This window comes from Podarcis liolepis (assembly GCF_965112155.1).
Source record: "Podarcis liolepis genome assembly, chromosome: 6".
Taxonomy (NCBI): Eukaryota; Metazoa; Chordata; class Lepidosauria; order Squamata; family Lacertidae; genus Podarcis; species Podarcis liolepis.
Genome location: NC_139559.1, coordinates 37,778,247 through 37,800,782, shown reverse-complemented (window position 1 = coordinate 37,800,782; position 22,536 = coordinate 37,778,247). Strand labels below are relative to the sequence as shown.

General features: G+C 41.6%; 1 protein-coding gene across 6 annotated transcripts in view; it reads left to right on the top strand.

Annotated features, from left to right (window-relative positions):
• The first annotated feature begins 14 nt into the window (after positions 1 to 14).
• TRAF3IP3 (TRAF3 interacting protein 3) overlaps positions 15 to 22,536 on the top strand; it is a 35,343-nt gene continuing 12,821 nt past the window's right edge. The window contains exons 1-9 of one of the 6 annotated variants that reach the window (XM_083508950.1): positions 15 to 1,026; positions 10,477 to 10,549; positions 12,857 to 13,259; positions 14,467 to 14,602; positions 14,975 to 15,032; positions 15,194 to 15,218; positions 16,062 to 16,091; positions 18,031 to 18,126; positions 21,405 to 21,476. In XM_083508950.1, the coding sequence (XP_083365076.1) occupies positions 12,918 to 13,259; positions 14,467 to 14,602; positions 14,975 to 15,032; positions 15,194 to 15,218; positions 16,062 to 16,091; positions 18,031 to 18,126; positions 21,405 to 21,476 (759 nt within the window). In that variant the 5' untranslated portion in view covers positions 15 to 1,026; positions 10,477 to 10,549; positions 12,857 to 12,917. Of the gene's footprint in view, positions 1,027 to 1,215; positions 1,422 to 8,233; positions 8,613 to 10,473; positions 10,550 to 12,856; positions 13,260 to 14,466; positions 14,603 to 14,974; positions 15,033 to 15,193; positions 15,219 to 16,061; positions 16,092 to 18,030; positions 18,127 to 21,404; positions 21,477 to 22,536 lie in introns of those variants that run through there. The other 5 variants (XM_083508949.1, XM_083508953.1, XM_083508948.1 and 2 more) reach the window with 5 other exon arrangements.

Here is a 22,536-nt window from a genome sequence, read left to right as displayed (position 1 = left end):
ATTTCATCTGGGTTTTTTAAATTTAAATTTTTTGTTGTTGTCTTGATTTCATTACTGTTCTTTTTAGCATTAGCAATTGTGGGAGTGTTTGTAAGTAAAGGTGGGATAAATATTTAAACAAACAAACAAGCTAGAATTTGGCATAACACAGACACCATCTTCAGTGTTGCCAACAACCTGTAGAGGAAGAGGAAGAAGTAAATCCTGCTGTATTAAATGCAGCTCACTCCCAGGAAAGTGTGAACACTATTGCAGCCTAAGTTGGAAGTTTATAGTGTGTTTTAAGTTGCTCATAGTATTATAGATACAGGGTGGGGGCAATGGACCACAGTGACTAGTCTAAGAGCACATCTTTTTTTAAAAAATTGAATTGTTGGCAGAAGTCAGAATGATGGAGGACTTCCTGGTTGAAAGCTCACAAAAGAAACCACTATTCTACTGCCACCTTAAAAGCTTGACTGTCACAATGCTTGAGAATGGATGAACGTTAATTTCTTCTCAAGTCAAGGAGTTCATAATCCAAAAGGTATCATGGCTGATGCCATTATATCATGGTTGACTCGGTCCCGGGGTGCAAACCACAGTCCCTTGGAACGAAGTACAGGCTCAAGGTGCCAAAACTGATAACAGAAATTCAGCAAAGAACTGTTGCTGCAGTCCCAACGATAGTGAAAGAAATACATTGACTGCCCAACCACAATGAGGTCAAACTATTATACCATGAACCTGCTTGCAGAGTTGTGGGCTTCCTGTCTCCTCCCTTGTCATATCAGAGTAAGCCAGAATGAGAGACAGAGAAAGAGAGGAACTAGGGTAAAGTGTTGTGGCTTATAGTTCCTGTTTTGTTTTGTTTTTTGCTTTTTTTAACGGAGCAGCAAAGTGAAGCCGTCCGAATGAAAATGACAGTTGCAGCATGTTAGTACTTGATAGCTAAACGGGCATCTTCTCGCTTGTGCCTCGGCAAGTGAAGAGCCAGGCTTCTCGGATCTTGTCGAGTTCACTCAGGCCCACCATGGAAAAGCAAAGGTAAGGACTTCCCTTGTTCGTAATGACCTTCCATTTTCGTTTGTGGGTTATAGAAAGCAAACGCAATCTACAAAAAGGAATGTTTTGCTTTTGAGCCTCTGACAACACAATTGACAACGTGCAGCCATAACATGAGCAGGCATTACTTCCCCTGATTAAACTGGTGTGTATGCAACCATGCCTGCAAGGGAAAGATAAAGGGCATCTGTGTTCATCCGAGGCAAATACTTTGGCCAAGACTGGAAGAAGGAAACCAATAATGTGATTAAAAGGCCTCAGCAGTGTGCCCAGTTTTGTGGGTTAAATAAAGAGAGCACTTCTCATCTTCATAGTCTGGTTTTAATCTAAGGTTTTTTCCAAGCAGCTACAAAATAAAGTAATGGCATCTGGAGAAGGCAGGTAGTTCCTAAGCTCTCTGTGGGGCGGGGGGGGGGGGAACCTGTTGCATAAGTTTTTGGGGGTACAGAATTAATTCATATGCCAGGCTGCATGGGCTTCAAAATCTTCGTTTAAAATATTGTCTAGTTTTAGACTTTGAAATGGATTGATTTTTGAAAATAAAGAACTGGTTATGTTTAGTATAAAATTACATTATATGTGTGAACCTTCCACTTTTTAAAAGGAACTCGCAGGAAAAACCAAACAAACTATGACTGCAGTGGTGGTGGGCATTAAGAGGGAGTGAGGTGGTGATCGCCATACTTTTCTCTCCCTCCCGCCCCCCTTTATGACAGTTAAACACTTACGGCACACAGCTTTCATTATTTCTTCAAGCAAGCAGAAATAGCAGCTTTTCATGCTGCCTCTCAATCTAAACTGGACGTGGCAAAAAATAGAGGAGGGAAAAGGTGGCATGGAACCAGTAAAAGAGAATGAGGATGAAATAATGTGTCAGCTAAATAACTAGACCTGCTGGTATAGGGTGGTATACAAATTTAATTTAACGATGATGATAATGTTAATAATAATAATGTAACATATCTCATTCAGGATATCTCACCTGAGAATTTTGCAGGGCCACCCCTACCAATAGGAAATGAGATGCACCTGCCTCAGGTAGCAGATACTGGGGGACGGCAGCAGCAGCCCTTGGTTGTTCCTGCTAAGACAAGCCTGGCCATTCCCCTCTGTTGGAGGACAGAGCTGTGTTTGCTACATGGCATGCCTTTGCCTCTCTGAACCAACTTGCTGCCTCACATGTTATGCAGGACACTGTCCCATCACCCAGCTGAATAAAGATTTAGCTGCCAAGCGTCTAGGCTTGGAATGCTCAGGGAAGGACACCCTGTACTTTGCCTCAAACAGCAAAATGTCTTGGTCCAGCCCTGGTATTTGGCTCATAAAATGTGCCAAGACAAGATGTGCAAAGAAAGTCTGAATGCAAGAAAAAAGCAAGGAAATTGCAAAACAAACCTATTTACTGTATGCCCTCAAGCAGGAGCTTTGGTACAGTGTTGCAATACTAGAAAGTAAATGGAATTAAATTCAGACAGAATTTTGTAGAAAGAGGACAGCCTGTCTAACAACCATGTGGCAAATGCAAATGTGAATATATTGTGTGTGTGTGTGTGTGCAGAAAAATGAACAATTAAATTTTAGTGGCAGGGAGACGAAACCTGAATTGCTTATTTCTACCATTTTATCTAATCATTTGTGAACATCAAATGTGGTGGCAATTCATGAACAACTTATGGAACACGTATTGCAGTTCCCACCAATTGGCTGCCTCGTGTCATAACAACAGAGTTGTGGATAAGAAGCTAGCCAGCAAGGACAGATACTTGTTCAGCTTTTGCAGCTTTCTGTTATTTAAATTAATACTTTATTATATCCTATAATTATTTCTATCCTGTTTTTTAGGATATAAATCCTATGAAGGAAGTTTAATCGCAAACATATGCCTTGACTTTCCACTTAACCCTGTCTGTATACATTGTTTTTTAAATATTCAGTTGGGAGCCGCCCAGAGTGGCTGGGGAAACCCAGCCAGATGGGCAGGGTATAAATTATTATTATTAGTAGTAGTATTAACCCATTTACCTTTATAAGGTCCAGTATGGGAAGAAGATAGGTGCTCAGGCTGTGAGTGGGAGAAAGAGTTGAAAATGAAGAACAAATTCCTGAATGGTTTTTGACAAAAAGGCTATGAAGAATACAAGTAAAAGGAATCCTACCGAATAAAAATTAAAAAGGCAAACCATATTGTGGCTCTTTGATACAATCTTTTTTCACTAATCTTGGTATTCTTCATGTTATCTCATTGGACTAGCAATAAGCAGCAAAAGTTTTGGTACAAACCCTATGGAGATTGGAGTTCCAAGCACGATGAATTTTGCTAGGTGCAATCTGCCTCCAGTTTCTCACTGCACTAGAGGCAGATTTCCTGCAGTGCTAAACTGGGAAATAGGGACTGATAATATATAAAGGATAGAGTTTACACTACAGCTGAGCTTTCCAAACTGTGTGTCACGACACATTAGTGTGTTGGCTGCAGTGTGTAGGTGTGTCGCACAAACGTTCCCTGCGCTTCTCCTGGGGCTGGAAAGGGGTCAGTTTAACTTCCGGTTTGATAGTAAAACTGAATTACCATGTCACGAAATTATGCACGTTTAAAAAATGTGTTGCCAACATGAAAAGTTTAGAAAGCTTTGCTCTACAGCAAAGCCAATGCAATTCTGGGCTGCATCAATAGGAGTATAGCATCTAGATCAAGGGAAGTAATAGTGCCACTGTATTCTGCTCTGCTCAGACCTCACCTGGAGTACTGTGTCCAGTTCTGGGCACCACAGTTCAAGAAGGACACTGACAAACTGGAACGTGTCCAGAGGAGGGCAACCAAAATGGTCAAAGGCCTGGAAACGATGCCTTATAAGGAACAGCTAAGGGAGCTGGGCATGTTTAGCCTGGAGAAGAGGAGGTTAAGGGGTGATATGATAGCCATGTTCAAATATATAAAAGGATGTCGCATAGAGGAGGGAGAAAGGTTGTTTTCTGCTGTTCCAGAGAAGCGGACACGGAGCAATGGATCCAAACTACAAGAAAGAAGATTCCACCTAAACATTAGGAAGAACTTCCTGACAGTAAGAGCTATTCGATAGTGGAATTTGCTGCCAAGGAGTGTGGTGGAGTCTCCTTCTTTGGAGGTCTTTAAGCAGAGGCTTGACAACCATATGTCAGGAGTGCTCTGATGGTGTTTCCTGCTTGGCAGGGGGTTGGACTCGATGGCCCTTGTGGTCTCTTCCAACTCTATGATTCTATGGTAGCCAGTAGGGTTCTGTGCATGAACACCATAGCCCTCAGCAAGTCTAGCCAATGTAATGCCCTCCAGATACTTCTGTACTAAAACTCCTATCATCTGTGAACACTGGCCATGCTGGCAGGGCATGGTGGGAGTTGGAGTCTAATAATATCTGGAGGGCACTTCTTCTGCACTACAGTCTTCCTTTTAGATCATTCCAGCAATACTGATCCTGATAATTTCAGGTTGTCATGAAATGTGAGATAACAGTCAGGTACTAATGGACTGAAGATGGGTTTAGACTGGTGAGCTATCCAACCACTTAATATGTGCTTGGTACCTACTCAGGGCCTAACTATCTGCCATGTTTCTGAAGTTATTCAAAAGGGACATTAAAAAAGCATCTATCTATCTGTTTGTCTGTCTGTCTGACTGTCTCCGTAAGCACTAAATGTAAAAACTGTTGTACTTCTCTCATACTTTGAGAAAGATGATTCATTTGAAAGTCATCCTGTGAGCCTGCATTTCTGTGGTTGGCTACATGAATGTTTCAAGTCATGTATAAATTATCCACCCTTTCTGTTAACTCTTTCAATTGTTTTTAAGAGACTATTCCCATCTTAGAAGGAAATACTTTCACAAGAGAAAGACTGAAAATGAAGTCAACCATATACTTATTTTTAAAAAGAGATTGCATTGCACATCAAAACAGGAGATACATAACAGGGAGGAGCGCCTTTGCTTTTTGAGATCACACATGCATAATCACACATACAAGCATCATAGAATTTTTCTAATTTCACTGGCTCCTGCCAGAAGTGGCCTGAATAACATACCCTCCAACCTTTCTCCAATGAAAATAGGGACGTCCCATTTCTTAATGATTATTTTACTATTTATATGCCACACATCTTACTGGGTTCTCCCAGCCACTCTGGGCAGCTTCCAACATATATAAAAACATAATAAAAAACAGTTTAAAAAAAGCCTTCCCTATAGAGGATTGCCTTCAGAAGGCTTGGGGGTCAGATAATTCCATACCCTCCAACATTTCACCAATGAAAATAGGGACATCCTACCATACCCTCCAACCTTTCGCCACTGAAAACAGGAACGTCCTATGGAAAAGTGGGACATTCCAGGATCTAATCAGAAACCAGGATGGCTTCTCTAAATCAGGGACGTCCCTGGAAAATAGGGACACTTGGAGGGTCTGGGATATTGGATCCAGTATGCGAAATGTGTGGCAGCTGTCTTCTTTGGTGGGCAGCAATCATGTCTCTTCTAAATCCAGAGTGAAGCTTGCTTTGAATAATATTAGTTAAGCAAAGTACACATTCCAGCATGCACTGTGGGTGCCTCTATTTTTTTCCTCAGTAGAGAAAACAGCAGCTTGAGGAGGGAGCAGCTGAGGTTGGGAAACAGTGGGAGGAAGGTTTACAAAAAACTACTTCCCCAGCATTATTTCTCCAGTCCTATTAGAGGAGAAGAGACTGGGGGGTTTTTAAAAGAGAAAATCCATGCCTCAGGAAATCCATTCTCAAAGTGTAGTTTGGCCCTGGATCTTCAGTGGGTATACAGCTCTGCCTAGCATCCAATATGCACAGACCTTTGGACTAAAACAAAACCCCTGTGTTGCAATACAGAATAATCTGCTCAAATACAGCCACAACACACAGCTAATAAGTATGGTAAATTTATTTTTAGTAGTAGTTAGAATATAACCCAAAATTTACAAATCATAAACATCATTATATAATGTATATATAAATCCATAAACAAGAAATAGTCAACGTAATGAATTGCTGTCAGGCAACACCACGACGCAGGCAGAATGCCTTTCAACAGATATTGTCCAACAGTATTGTAGTGCTGGGTATGTAGAATTCAATAATGAATAGCAAACAAGCAGAACAGTGTTTCCAGATTAAGTCAACTGTTTCAAAGATGAATCTTCGTCAGCTAATAATAAAATTACATACATTACATACAATGAATGAAAACAAAAATAACAGAGACCAACCTGCATTTTAGATACAAATGTGGAATACATACCAAATAATTTCCAATAAATTATCCATTCAGGTAAATGGGATACTTACTAATAATACATTTACCATACTTATTAGCCACGTGATGCGGCTGTATTTGAGATGACCTTTGGACTGGCAAGCAACGAGGCAATGAAGATGGGCAATTTACCAAGTGCTTAACGCTAGGAAATTTGTCAGTTTCTTAAAACATCTGCTAAATAAAGCACAGTATGCTTGAAGTGCAGCAGCAGAGAGGCCTGTGGCTAGCTCTGTCACACACTGCAACTGCTCTTACTTCACCCAGCCATTAACCAGTTGTGCTGCTATGGTGTGACACAACCTATCTCTCCACACATTGCTGCAGCACTTTGTCTCTACTTCCCGGTTGCATGTTAAGGGAAGCAGATGATTCATACGTTCTGAAACTGCAAGTCTATATATATATGTGGGCTAATGGTGTTGTTTCAGAAAGGTGGATAAAGTATTTTTGAAGTTGTCTTTCTCTTAGGGGGGAAAAATCTGCCTTTAAGAAAAGATGGTGCTGCTCTTAAGCTTGCAAAGTCCTCTGCTCATTTGGGCTTTTCTTTAATTTTTAGCCTATAAAGCTATATCGTGTAATGTTGTAGATTATCTAGGGTATTTTATACCCACAAGTGGGTTTTTTTATTAGCTTTGTAATTGCTATGTGTGCAGTCACTAGGGTTGCTAGACAATCAAGTCTGACCTGAAGGGTCTCCAGGTGGAGCGCAAGAGTACTACTACTACTACGACTACTACGACTACTACTACTACTAATATTCAACCTGGCAGGGGCCTGGCTGAAAATGACAACATTGCTGCTCCGAGGTGTCAGCCCACCTCTGCTCCCTTCTCCCAATTAATCTCCATCTCCAGGGCTCACCCTTATGACACCATCAGGGGCCGCCTCCAGGTCTCAGGGTTGGGCCCTGAAATCTCAGGTACTGGGGTGCTCCTGACTTAGGAATGCTAGCAATCATCATCACAACCAAAAAGCCAATTCAAGATAGAAGGAAACTCCTAAAATAATCAAAACAAAAAAATTCCTTCCAGTAGCACCTTAAAGACCAACTAAGTTAGTTCTTGGTATGAGCTTTCGTGTGCAAGCACACTTCTTCAGATACACACTGTATCTGAAGAAGTGTGCTTGCACACGAAAGCTCATATCAAGAACTAACTTAGTTGGTCTTTAAGGTGCTACTGGAAGGAATTTTTTTGTTTTGACTATGGCAGACCAACACGGCTACCTATCTGTAACTGTTCCTAAAATAATGTTCACCTCACACCAGTGCATTTTCCGGGGGGGGGGGGACACAGGGGGATGCATACCCCTAAACATTTTGTGAATCTAAGTTTGACCTCATTGAGGGGCAGTATTTCAATATGAGTAGGAAAATGAGAGTACCCCTAAACATTTTTTTTGGGGGGGAGCACGGCCTAATACATTGAAAACAAGATGATTCTTTTTTGCTGCGGTTTTTTATATTTGTTCGCTACGGTAAACTGATAATTTTTAAACTGTATAGAAATGTTTTAAACAAATTGTCAATGCACATGCTCCACCCCTACACTGAGTGTGGAAGATATTTGCCCCCAAATATAGTATTATAGCCCTAGGCATTAAATAAGAAAAGGCAGGATATAAACGAAATAATGGGGTTGGCAGAGTGGACTGTACCATTTCAGACTGTGGGACTGTCCCATTTTTTTTAATCCCATTCCCACATTATCATCATTTTCAGCACTATTGTAAATTGTCGATTGCTTGTAAAACACATCAAAGGTCACCAAGCAACTTATTTAAGGCCGTAAGCAAAACTGCTTATAATTTTTTTTTAAAAAAAAATGGCATTCATAAAAAATAGAAAAGCAAGCCCCAGTAACATTTTTTTAAACAGGAGGGAATTCACTAGCAACTTGGAATGGTACAGCCCATTTTGAAGCCCCCTACATCCTACCTTCATTCTGCTTTGTGTTTATTTTAGGGGTTACCTCCACTTTGGAAGTGAGGTGAGAATCGCTTCATCTGCCAAGGGGACAGACTCCCACCTGTCTGTGATGGGGATTTTGACCTAAAGAGACGCTCTCCTGGTGGAGCAGGCCTAGGAGTCCTACAGCCTAGTAAGCTGCAGGCCCAGAGCACAGACTTGGATAGAGGACATTGCAGAGTAGTCAGGTCAAAATGCTGCAGCCAGAGATAAAGGCATCAGCTGGGAGAGGGGTGACTTTTTAAGCAGCTGAGTGCAATGGACACCAATTACATTCCCTTACACATCTTCCAGCTGTGCATCAAAGAGGTAACAGTGCTTATTTTATTGCAGTGTGGTGAGGCTGTAGGTAGGGTTTGTGTTTATCTCTAGATATATATATATATATATATATATATATATTAAAAAGTGGTTATTTTTAAGTTGATTATTTTTAAAATAAGGATAATAACCTGAATTTCAATACAAACATTTGATGTGTACTTATAATTGAGTACCTGGCTTGTGTGAGAACATTGCGTTTTTGCCTTTCTCTCTGCTACAGGTGATGTTAGTTACAGAGTTTGGCTAGTTTTATGTTTTTAACTAATACCTTGGGGTGGGGCTAAGCTGGAGCAGGACTATGGCATGGACAGAAGGATTTAGCTCCCCCCCCCACTCCAATTGGAATCACAACCCCATATGGTATTTGCAGGGGGGGGCTACGATTGTTTCCAATACATTGGCAGTAGTTCATGCATTTGATTTTTGTGGTACATTATGAAGATATATATCTTCATAAGATATATATATATCTTATAAATCAAAGAGCATGAGTATTTACTTTCCATTGTATGAAGAATAGCTGTTGCAGCCAGAAAGTGCTGGCTATTACTTCTGGAAGTCTGGGCATGTTAGCTCAGAATCCAAAGAGTGACTTAAGTTCACAAAGGAGCCATTACACTATACTAACGGATTTTTTAAAAAAACTTTTAACTTTTCATTGAACTGATAATCCCCTCCCTTATCTCTCACGAACTGCTTTTGAAACACCCCTCAGTTTTAAAAGCAGTTTTACATGCGACAGCTGCTTGAAAAAAGCAAGTTCTGTAAACCCTTGGGCTTACAAAAGCTAGCTTCATAGTTCTTTGGGTCCTGGCCTTATTCAGAACATCTCCCAAAAGAATGTTGGGAACTGTAGTTTTTAAGGTTGGTAAGAGGTTTTAAGAAACCTATTCCCCTCACATATAGTTTCCAGAGTGATTTAACAATCAATCCCTCTGTATCACCCTTCAATAACACAATAAAACATCAATATAAAATAAAATACAGCCCAAAACAGCAAGAGCAGCAGTTTAAAGCAGTGTAAAAGCCAGATCCAATAGATAGTCTAAAACAGTGTTTCCCAAACTTTTTTGGGCAACGGCACACCTGTTTACTGAAAAAAAATCTCGCGGCACACCACCATTAAAGCCCCGCCCCGTGACGTCAGCGCGCAGCGTCACGCCGGGAGGGACGCACGAAAGTGAAAGTTTTTTCCCTCCCCCCTCAGTCCCTCGCTCGGAATTCAGCTCGTTTGGGGCATCGCTCCAGCTGCTCCCTCTCCCGCCGCGCAGGAGCGATGCCTCTCTCTGGCTCTCCCTCCGCGCAGGCTGAGGGAGGGAGGGAGGTGCGCGTGTGACCCGTCTCTGCTGGGAGACCAAACCCAGCGAGGCAGAGTCGCGCGGAGGCGCCCAGGCAGCGCTGCCGGCTGCGAGGAGGAGCGCCAGGCAGCAGCAGGAGGCGCGGCCTCTCCTCGCCGCCGCCGCCCCGCCTCTCGCCGCCCGACTCGCCCGCCTCCCTCCAGGCATCTCACGGCACACCAGCCGATGTCTCACGGCACACTCGTGTGCCGCGGAACACCGGTTGGGAAACACTGGTCTAAAAGTCGGGAAGAATAAAAAGATTTTCTCTCAGTGCCAAAGGATAATAATGTTGGTATTAATTGAGCATCACTGTGAAGATGGTTCCAAAGTATGCAACCACAGCCATACATCCTGGTTTCTGCTTGCCTTCTTCAAACTTCAACACAAAGCATCTGTTGCGAGTGCTTCCCTGCCCTTGGCAAGCTGCTGAGCTGTAAGTAATATAACTGTTCCAATGATCAAAATAAAGCAACAGTCACCTTGATTGCCATGTGTTTAATTCCCAGTAGGTGAAGCCTCTGCAGTTCACGGAAAACTTCCTCCACATTGGTCAAGCCCGGAAATCAAGACTCCAAGAAAGAGGTAGGTTGCAGGAAGAATTGGACCAGATCATACAAAACACACACTGAACCTGTGAGTAATGATACTTGGAATCTGCAGAACCTTCTGCAATAAACTTTTTGAGCCCTTTGCTCCTGTTTCCCTGATTATGGTTCCTTCTTCATCTCGGGTGCCAGACATTGGTCCACTTTTACTCTTGGTTTGCTTCTTCCACGCCCACATTGTCGCTTTCTGCCATGCTGCTAACCAAGCTAGGTTTAGTATTACAAAACTGAGACAGGTAGGTAGATATGAGACCAGACAGTCCTTAAAGTACCTGGGACCTAAAGCTTGAAGGGCTGTAAGCATCAAAAGCAGCACCTTGAATAGGGCTTGGAAGTGAACTGGCTACCAGTGCGCATTTCTCAAAACTGTCAAGTTACGCTCCCAGCAAGCAATTCCACTTAAAATGCTGGCTGTTGCATTTTAAACCAGTTCCAGCTTCCTAGTCCTCATGGTCAAGCGTACTGTTGCAGCTAGGTAAAGGGGACCTCTGACCATTAGGTCCAGTCGTGGCCGACTCTGGGGTTGTGGCGCTCATCTCACTTTATTGGCCGAGGGAGCTTCCGGGTCATGTGGCCAGCATGACTAAGCCGCTTCTGGCGAACCAGAGCAGTGCACGGAAATGCCCTTTACCTTCCCGCTGGAGCGGTACCTATTTATCTACTTGCACTTTGATGTGCTTTCGAACTGCTAGGTTGGCAGAAGCAGGGACTGAGCAATGGGAGCTCACCCTGTCGTGAGGATTTGAACCACCGACCTTCTGATCAGCAAGTCCTAGGCTCTGTGTTTTAACCCACAGCACTACCCACATCCCTTTTACTGTTGCAGCTAGATAACTGTTAAACTGGGGAGGGTATGGACAGAAATAAAGCTCTGCTAGCCACTAAATTGTAGTGTAAGGCCAATCCTGTTCTAACCTTCTTTCCTGAATGCCTAACATGCTCACGTGATCCTCCTTTCAGCCACCATTCTTAGAATATGCACAGGGATTATCCCACTGGCTTAAAGGATGGATAAGGGTTTTTTTTAAAGTTTGTTGGGTTCTCTTTCCCCCACCCCCACTACCCTGTTTTCTATTTCTGATGGAAAAGCAAAGATCCGAATCCTTTCATATAGTTGACTCCTAGGACAAATTACGTACATACTTGTAACATATGAGCCGTCAAGATTTTAATGAGGGAAGGAGGAGGTTAACAACTCACTCTTTATATAGGCACAGGGTAACAAGGTAATGCCAAAACAAAGGCATTCATTCTTCTGTCTGAATTCTGGCACAACCTGCCTATGTAACTTGGATTAAGTCTGATATACACAGAAAACTGCCTTTAGCTGCAGTTTTCGGGCTTTAGTTTGTAAGCCTTCTTCAAAGTGAACATAAATATATTTAACTGTGTAGCATTAAGCAATAGAACATGGCATCCCTAATCCAACAGCCTTTGGACAGTGTGGAAAACAGAGAAAGTAAAGCTACTACAGGAGGTAAGTGGTGGCGGGTTTTTTTTAAAGGAACAGTGGCATGCCTGCTCATTGTTACAGTGAGCTTTGCCCTCAGAATTTGTCATCTCTAGATGTTCCCAAGCAATCTGCAAAGCACACTCTCTGCAGCCCTTAAACCTAAGCAGAAGGTGAAATGCAAAAAGCATCTGGAGGAAGAAACCCACTTTCAAAAATTGCAACTATTGCAGATATCTGTGTGCATTAACCAGTGATTTTCCTAGTTCAAAAGCTTTACAGAGCTTCAGAGAGATAAAAAAAATACTCAAAATATTGGGCAACTACATTGGATTTCTTTTGTATTTTAGTAGTAGATTAATTTTAGTTTAATTGAAAAAAGTAAGCATTTTTTAAAAATCACACGTGTTTTTAAAAAATCATGGAATTTGCATTTGGGTCCAACATAAAACTTGGGGGGGGGGAGGGTGAGCAGGAAGGTTAATTAGATGAATGATCCTCTTCTAAAATATTATTTCCCACATGTTGTTGAAATCACAAAAGACTTGAATAACAGGAGAACAGTAAGGTCTGGAGCTTTTAAAATAACCCTGCTCAAGTGAAGCAGTAAAATTTCCACAATATGCAATATGGTATGAACAGTTTGCTTCATCTTCCAGAAGCTCAGAATTTAGTTACCCTACCCTCATGACAGCATATTTGATTTTATGAAAAAACGTTTTCATTTTGGAGTCAATTGCATCCTATTCCATAGATACATTGTGTGCATTATTGTATACAGAAATCTTCCACAGCCTAACATCCTGCTAATTTCTGTTCTCATGGTTTCCCCAGGAAGGTGACTCTCAAGCGTATTTGGAAAGTGTTCTGCACTGCCGTGTCTTGTGCCATCAGTATGATAAAAGAGATTTTCAAATCCCATGGCTGGCGTGGCCCCAGGCATGAAAGTTATGAAGAAAAATATGAACGCCGGCAGGAAAAGCGAGAAACCCTGCGCAGAAGGAGGAACAGGACCACATGCCGTCTCACGGATAAACGCCAGAGCAAAGAAGCCAAGGAGCTACTTCAAAGACGCCGAGAAAAAGTGATACTCAGAAGAAGAAATTTAATAATGGAAGGGCCAGGAAGGAAGGAAATGCATTTGACTCCTGGCAAAGACATGTCCCTGGTTCCTGAGAACAAACCTGGAGATTTAGGGGAGAGATCAGCATATTTGAGATCTTTGCCTGCTAACCAGGTAATATCTGAACATAAGGGCAATGGGACTTTCTCCCCGCACAGGGCTACAATTCCCATAATTCCCTGTGAAAAGAGATTGATTGTTACAACTCAGAGAATTGTAGCTCCATGAGATGATGGAGGTCTTTCTCAGCATCTATCGCAAACTATTGTTCACGGGATTCTTTGTGTGAAGCCATGGTTGTTAAGGTGGTATAATAGTGCTTTAAATGAATGATACAAATGTGGCCTCAGTGACTTCAGTGGCCCATTTTCCTTGAGAAACGTCTGTATCTCAGTGGTAGAAATCCCAGGTTCAATTTCCAGCAGCTCCAGATAGGACTGGGAATATCCCTTCTTTTGAACCCTTCTGGAGAGCCATTGCCCATCAGTGTGGACATACCTGAGTTAGCTGTATCAAAGTTCTAACAGAGGCCGCTCCTGATGTTTTATAACTTCCTGTTGATCAAGGCTGGGGGATTAGTCATGAATAGCCTCTGGTTTTATCTTTTGTTAAACTGCTTAGAAATCTTTGGCTAAACGGTGGCATATAAATGTTTCAAATAGCCATGGCAGGGGGGGAAATGACTTACCAACTTGAATTAGCTAAGGGCAAAGCTAAAATATTTTATTTTTATATAGTGTGGTATGATTTTACCTCATACACAAATCAAACAGCTATTTATCAAAGCTTTTATTCAGATCATGGGAAAGAGACTTAAGTACAAACTATAATATGGTGATGACTGAAATTTCCAAGTTGCCAGTGGATCTTACACACAGGGCTTACTACATAAGAAGGAATCTATGTTAAGCATACTACTTCCTTTTAGTAATTACAAGATGTAGCTCTGCCGTTCTTCTTGTTTGTTTTCACGTTTTGGAAACAAAAGAATCAAAACAAATATTTCAAATAAATAAATTAGCCCCTGAATAGCTTTCATAAATTACTCCAGGGTCAGTTTTTGCTCTTGTAGTCAGAAAGCTTCAATTACTGGTGATGACAACAGTCTTTTGTTTTGTTTAATAGCAAAGTAGTGCTATTTTGTCACTTAAATGGTTCATTTCCTCAAATTATTTTATTTTTTACGTCCCATCCTTCCACGGGCAGACAATCTGATACTGGGGCAATTTAGAGGTAATTTGGCACTAATACCACCCAACTCTATTTCAAGGTGGCTTGAGACCAATATGTTGAAGAGAGACATGTTCTTACTTTGTTTCAGGAGTCTTGGGATAACTGTACCTCTCAGCTTCATACCAAATCTGTGCAGCATAGCTTCACTGACACTTTTGCACATGGCAACTTGAACTCCTCTCCCGAAAACATGTTCACTGTGAAAGTTTACACAACCTGTAAAGGTAAGACTCTGCAAACTTTGAAATCAGTTTAGCAAAAACTAGTATGCAATTTATTTCTAAATTTTACATGATTCCACTTGAACTGGTTGGACATTCTTTCAGATAATGGCAAGACTTCAAATGTCCACTTAGGTAGGAATAAGCCTCACTGAACACAGTGGGATTTATTTCCCATAAACATGATTAAAATGTTGCCATTAAGATGCAAATGCTTCCATTTCAAAGACTCTGGAATGGAAGTATTTCCCCCCTCTGCTGTTCCTTTCATAAATAAACAGCATACGTAAACGCAAAATAAATATGTCCAATCATATTTAACTTTCCATTCTTGAAAGGAGTTATATGGAATTTATTCATTTTGTGTTTTTACAGGTACCCAAACCGCAGATGAGTCAAGTACAGTAAAGAAAAGCTCAGGCCAACAGACAGAGTAAGGAAGCACATTGTTTGGTTTTTGTATGGACACATTTGATGATTACCTATACTATTCACTAGACACTTTTGATCATTTACCTCTTTCCTACGGCATCATTCTTTGCAATAGTGGCACATCCTCTTTTGACATAGTCTTCTCCTTTTTTTCTTTTTCAGTTGTGGAACAGCAGTTTTAGATAAGGTATGGAATACCTATTTTAAGACATTAATGATTGATATACTCTGTGTAGCAGCACACATCAGATCCTAGAGATAAAATATATTTGGTGGTAAAGACTATAAGCTGCCCAAACGAACCTGTACATGCGTTTCCACTTTAGCTTATAGTAATACTTTCCTTTTCTGCTGCCTGCCTGGGATTGCAAAACAACCACAGCAGCATCATACCAATTTGAAACTGGGTTTGGGGAGATACTGACTAAGCTCTGGAAAACTTCTCGAAGAAAACAGCTTATATTATATTTTGATGGGGTTGGGGTTGAGCTGGATGACCTCTAGATCCCTTCCTTGTGAGCTTTTTAAACAAATAATGAGACTTTCATTTTCTGCTGCCTGTCTGGGACTTCAAAACAGTCGCAGGGTAGGCAATTGTTAAAGGCCACTGAGCCATGCAGTGACTTTCATCTTGGATAAACCTGGGCAGGTCATATCACTGTGCTGCAGCCAATTGTGGATTATTCTCCAAATCAGCCTCCTCTCCAGATGTTTTGGGCTACAATTTGCACCAGACTGATGGGAGATGTAGCCCAAAACATCTGAAGCACACCAGGCTGGGAAGAGCTGCCTTTCCCAATAGTCTTTGTATCATAGAAGGCTTTGCCTTGAATACTTCTTATCAAGTACCCTTAACTTTGCAATGCCCACCAGTATCCATAGCCTAAACACACTGAATGTTTGGTCTATCTGTTACCTTGCCAAGAATACAAGCTTCATTTTGAGATTGATAGTGCCTGTTTAATTTCCTTGACATACGCTAATACTTCCATGTTCAACTCAAGCAGAACTTTAAATCCATTTATTTCAGGAGATTATTCAACTTTCTAACTACCTCAAGGTGAGTAATTAACACTAAATCGGAACATTTTTCAAGAAGAGTTGTGCCAGGACTTTTTTGTTTCTTCTGAAAGGACTTCTGTCCTTCAGATAGGACCATAACTGTAAATGAGACATGCACCAATTGGGAAAATTACCTCAGATTTTGCTCTCAGAGGCTTGACAAAAGCATTATTTAGAGTCAAACATTTCCTCACATTTGGTGCCTTAGCAGACACCTTGAAGGCAATACCAATGGAGAAAAGTTAGCGTGTGGCTTTAGGCCTTGTGCATATTTTCACTAGGTAAAGGCTGCTACCCATTTTCCTGGACATTTGGATTACCAATAGTGTTTAGTATAAAAACAGACAGTTAGATTAATAATCTTTTAAAGTATTTTTTTTTTAAAAAATCCCACCCCATGTGAATCAAGCAGCAGGTTTAAAAAAGAAAGTTTAAATTATTTAAAATGAAATTAATTGCTTTGCCTACAGTACATCCCTGGTTCAATCCCTAGCATCTTTAGGTGAGGTGAGGCTGAACTCCTGGAAAGTCCTCAGGTTCTATTCATGCAAAGCCAACTTCTCCCTGCCTACTGCATCACTCCTTGCCATATCCTTGCTGTTCCAGAAGGTCCCCCTACCATCAGAAGCATCTTTATAGAGGACATAGGAAGCTGTAGTACATGGAGAGTTGCAGGGGTGGATTAGCAATAACTAGTTGCGAGGGGACGCAGGTGGTGCTGTGGTCTAAACCACAGAGCCCAGGGCTTGCCGATCAGAAGGTCGGTGGTTTGAATCCCCGCGACGGGGTAAGCTCCCATTGCTCGGTCCCTGCTCCTGCCAACCTAGCAGTTTGAAAGCACGTCAAAGTGCAAGTAGATAAACAGGTACTGCTCCGGCGGGAAGGTAAATGGCGTTTCCATGTGCTGCTGTGGTTCGCCAGAAGTGGCTTAGTCATGCTGGCCACATGACCCAGAAGCTGTACACCGGCTCCCTCGGCCAGTAAAGTGAGATGAACGCCGCAACCCCAGAGTCGATCACAACTGGACCTAACAGTCAGGGGTCCCTTTACCTTTAGTTGCGAGTAAGTGCTTTCTGCTAGTGCAAAACCACATTTTTTAATAATAATAATAATAATCTGCAGTTTTGCACAAGTTTCATCAAGCAGTCATTACAATGCCATCCAATTTATTGCTGAGCAGTATGATTGTGTATGTATCTACTCAAAAGTGAACCCACTTGAGTTCATTGGGACTTACTCACCTGCGAGCTTGAATAGGATTGAAGTCTATGAGTTGCTCTGTTGAGCAGCAGCCTTAGTCCTTGGAGGTGGGGAAAGCTCTGAAAACCTAGAAAGCTTCTGACAGTCATTGGAAAGGGCAAGCTAGAGGGACCAGCAGCCTGATCTTAATGCAATGCTGGGATTTCCTTCCGAAAGCCTAACAGGAATGATAACAGTGGTGTGCAGGAAATGGCATCTCAGGCACAGATAAGTGAAGAAGATAGAGGGGAAGAGTTGCGGTTTAAAGGTGGCCCCTTGCAAGCAACAGGGTCAACAGATGAAGGTTGCTAGCCGGCTTACGGGAAGCCAGTGTGAGAGCATGTGCAGAATCAGAGCCCCAGAAGAGATTTGGCAAATGCAGGGCACCTCTTTTGTGTGAAGCTGTCAAGCTGTTCTGAACCAGCCTGACAGCAGTTTATGCTGGGAGATAAAGGGAAACCTCATTACTGACACAGCAGATGGGCATATATTTAAAGCACACGACTTCCCCCAAGGAATCCTGGGAACTGTTGTTTGTGAAAGATGCTGGGAATTATAGCTCTTTTGGGGGCAAACTATAGTTCCCGGGATTCTCTGGGGGAAGCCACATGCTTTAAATGTATAGTGTGGATGCATTGGGGAATAAGTACACCTTTTGCACACTTTGCTGAGCCTGATTCCTCCTTTCCTTTTTTCAGGAGGCACTTCATCGGGAGCTACTGCTGAAGCAGAAGATGGCCATCTTACAGGAACTTTTTGCCACGTTGCTGCAAGCGGCAGAGAAGTCTTGGAAGGTACTGATTAGCCATGCTGAGATTATCTATAGCAGGTGACAGGGTGGGGTGGTGACACTCACCTGATCTTTGATTTGCCATAATACTGCTGTTTACCAGGAGGTAGAGGAGTAAGGACAAGGCAGCTACACATGTTATCACTATCTTACCCAGAGTGATCAGAAGCATCAGTGAACATGCTTCCTGGACCTTTCATTCTTAGGCCCAGGTCATTCCTTGTGCAGAAGACACAATTTCAGTAGGTGCAGTGCTCTGTTGTGACAAGGTATGCTTGCCAGAATCTCCCTTTCTAGGCATCTACAAGAGGGACAAGAAAGGTACCACATTCCAAATATGAGTTGAACATTTCCTGGTAAGTACGCTTAAGATTTAGCCATTCACTCATATGCACCAATGCTCAACTTGACCCTGTGTGCAAAAACGACTTATCTGCTTTCCATAGAACAAAGCTCGAAATGCAGAAAAGCATCAGGTGTTTCAGATAAAAGCTATGGACTTAGAAACTATAAGCATGGTTCAAACTGACAGAATATCAGGATTGTGGTTTATTCCTTCCTATCCCACCTTCTCTGCTTCCTTCTTACCTGGCTTTTATTCTGTTTGAAAAACTTAATTTTTAAAAAAACCCCAATTTTTATTACCATGATTCAAGGTGGTGGAGTTAGCACCCTGAAAATTAGAAAATGCTTTTTAAGTGCTTGAGACTTGTGTAAGTCTGTCCAATCAAGTGCTTCATGTGCCACCACATTTGTCCAAAGTGTGTAAACAAGGCTCACAAAAAAGGAGATTGTAGCAGACCTAGGGCCTTTCACTGACACTGCAGTATTTCAGAGAAGTATCACATTCTGAGAGTGATTTTGCCCAGTATCACTTTAGTGACTCCAGTCCCTGTTTCACTATGATCAGACTAGATAACCAGAGAGTAGGAGTCTTAGCTCCACGGTAGAGTGCCTTTGTGCGTCCTTTTATGGGATGAAAGAAATGTGTTTGGGTTGTCAGCAAGGATGGTCTTACTGTACTGCCCCAAAACCCCACAAAATGTTATGTCCTCTCTACAGCCTAAACAGCTTTTCACAGTTAGACAGGTAGGCAGCATTGAAAGTTAAGCCCTTAAAATGCTGCAGGCAGTTAAAAAAAAGAAAAGCAATGCAAAGTAGTTTGCCCAAAAATAAGACCAGCAAGAGCTCTGAGAGAAAAGAAATGCCAAAGAATATGTACAGTCTGATGCTTTTGTGGTTTGAGACTTCCTCTGTGAAAGACTTCAGTCAAGCTTCAAGAGGAGTGAGGAAAAAATAGCTTGACACCCTCGCTGGCAGGAAGTGTCTCTGAAACCTCAGCTTAGCAACAGGTGGGTTTGCACTTCACCTCTCAGCGGTGATGTTGTAGAAAATAGTTTTCCACTGCAGCCTTTGCCTTCACAGCTTACCTCTGGAGAGGAACAAATAGCCTGCTGCTGGGATTTCAAAAACAAACACAGATTGGAAGCTTTGAGATTTGGCACGGCAAATGTCAGATGAGAGATGAGTTAATTAAAAAATAAGAGCCTCTTTAAAACCGTAGGTGGCATCTAACATTTTCAGTGCCTCAAAATGTCTAAGGAGCAAACTTGACGTGATGCATGTCTTGTAGTTTGCTCTGCCATGTTTGATTTTTAAAGAAATAAGCAGTTGGCACAGAGTCAGGATCAGGGGTGTAAGTGAGGGGAAGCTTTCATCCCTTTGTTTCCAAATAAGAGAAGAGAAATAAATCTGATTTGGAAATGGCTATGTGGCTCCTCTGGGAACCTATAGGCTAGTGTCCTGTAGCATCCTTTAATTTATTTCCCAGTGATGCTCATAACTATGTCCAGCACACTCCTGAAGGGACCACATGCTCTTTTCTTTTCTTTTCTTTTCTTTTCTTTTCTTTTCTTTTCTTTTCTTTCCCTCAGATTTGCACAAAACCAGAAAACTGCACAAGCAAACAGCATTAAATATTTACACACCAGATATTGAGCAGCACCATTAATCTTAAAAGTGTGTGTGCTGAGAATTGATGATTTTTTTATTTTATTTTCCAGCTATGCAGGCAATTATTTCTGGGGTGCTCTTGAATGGAAAAGCATAGCCTTCCATATCTCTCAGATTTGCACAAAATCGGAAAACTGTACAAGCAAACCACGTGAAAATTGGGTGCTGAGAATTTACAGTTCCTTGACTGTGCTATTGCACACTTTCTGGACAGGGAGATTTAAAAACAGCCCCCAAGTTGTGTACACAGCTATCTGTGCATGCCCTGTCTGTGCCTAATAGGCATAATAGAATTTGCATAATAGATTCAGCAGTCTGGAAGATGGGGACAAACACAAAAGGGAACACCTACTGGTATGAACAGGAAAGACCAAAGTTGTTCCTCATACACATGTGATCTAATTTGAATGAGGGAAGAAGTGGATTAACAGCTAGATAATTCTCCAGTGCGGACATGCCCTGTTAATGTGATGTCTCTCTGTTGCCTTAGGATCGTGTGGTGTTACTGAAAGTCTGCTGCAACATAGTACCTCTTTGTAGGTGTTGTTAGCCCATTTTGGACACAAGTGGAAGCACTAGTTTGTTACCATGCCTTAAGAGACTCAAGTACCTAAAATCCCATTTCCTCAGTGTTTCAAAGGGTGCTGCCCTAGGCACCAGCTCCATTAATTTTAAGCATTGCTCTTCGGAAAGCAGATTTGCCATTTTGCACATTGGATTAATGCACAGAGGCATTTCCTAGGGATCTGAGCCACCGTTTTTGTGCTTAATCGCAAACGTATTAAGAAATGCTCCCCTCAGGTTTGGTGTGCAGTACTTTGCTAGGTAGGTGTCTAGAAGAGGAGATTCTGGAAGGTACGCCTTGTCATGACAGAGCTCTGCAATGGTGAGGAAAGCAGCACCTATTGAAATGTTCTCCTCAGCACAAGAGATGGCTTCCACCCAACTACGAAAGGTCCAGGAACCCTGTTCTGTGATGCACCAAGTCACTCTCAATAAGACAGTGATAAAATGCATAGATACAAATAACTAGGGAGTGCTGGAGATGAGAGGCATTTCCAGACTGCCATTATTTCAGCTGAATTGCTCATATTTTGCAAAACAACAACAACAACAACAACAACAACAACAACAACTCTGGAAAACATGAGTGAACCAGGGCACAGGGATATGAGGACATGGGTTCTTTTTCTTTTTTGTTTGTTTGTTAGACAAATCTTTGGAAGTTGAGGATGTAAAATTCCAACCTTTCCCCCGCCCTGCTCTTAGGGTCAGCTAAATGAAGACAAACTCAAGTGCAGGCTGAGTGCCCTGGAGAATCAATTGCAGACTTGCACCCAGGTAACATATTCTTAATAGTTTTAACATTGTTTCAATTCTATAAATGTTTGGTTGTTGTTGTTTTTTTAAAAAAGTAAAAATGTTTTTAGCTGTTCCTGTTTTATATGTCAGCCTCATTGAGTCCCTGTCAGGGGAAAAAGTGGGGTATAAATAAATATATAATTATTATAATATAATGTAATCATCTTTGGCTCAAAAAAGAAGGGCTGTTTCTCTCCTCTGAGAGAATTTTCATAATTATGCCAGGAGTGGCCAGTCTTTGCATTCTTGGGGCTGCTCTGTGCTTCAGAGATGAGTGCTTGGGCGTGACCTACTTGACTCCCTCATGGAGATTACAACTCTGTTGAAATAATAATAATAATAATAATAATAATAATAATAATTAATTTATTATTTATACCCCACCCATCTGGCTGAGTTTCCCCAGCCACTCTGGGCAGCTCCCAATCAAATGTTAAAAACAGTATAACATTGCTATGCTCTAGAACACAAGTGGGCAACCTTTTTTTCTCCCCCCCCCCTTTTTAAAAATTTGTTTTACAATATACCCCCAATAATAGCCAAATTATAACAATACAATTATCAAAATACCAATCAACTTCCAATTAATACATTTTTGTTAAAGTGGCTCCCCGCATGGTGGTTTGGGTGCATTTCCGATCTTATATCACTGCTTTCCATAATCTTAATTAATGACAGTTACATTTCACTTATTATAATAATCCCTTAGTCAACAGCTACTACATAATTAATGATTTCCATTCGTGATGTTACAATATATAAATTTATAAAACTTCAAGTGAGGAACTCAAACTATTATCTTTTATTCTGCCCTGTGTGTGAAAACTGTTACGTCCTTGGAGATTCCTTCTGTCCATATATGGTGTTCTCTCTTTCACTTCCTAGCTGTTGTTTTCTCCCATCATGGCTTGGGGCAGAACTGAATCTTGAAGTTTCTCAGAGCTCTTATCTCTCCGTCCCTTGCTTTGATGTCTCAGAACAGGCAACAGTCTGCTCGAAACAATTCTGTATCACTAGCAAAACATGTCACAAATCTCCT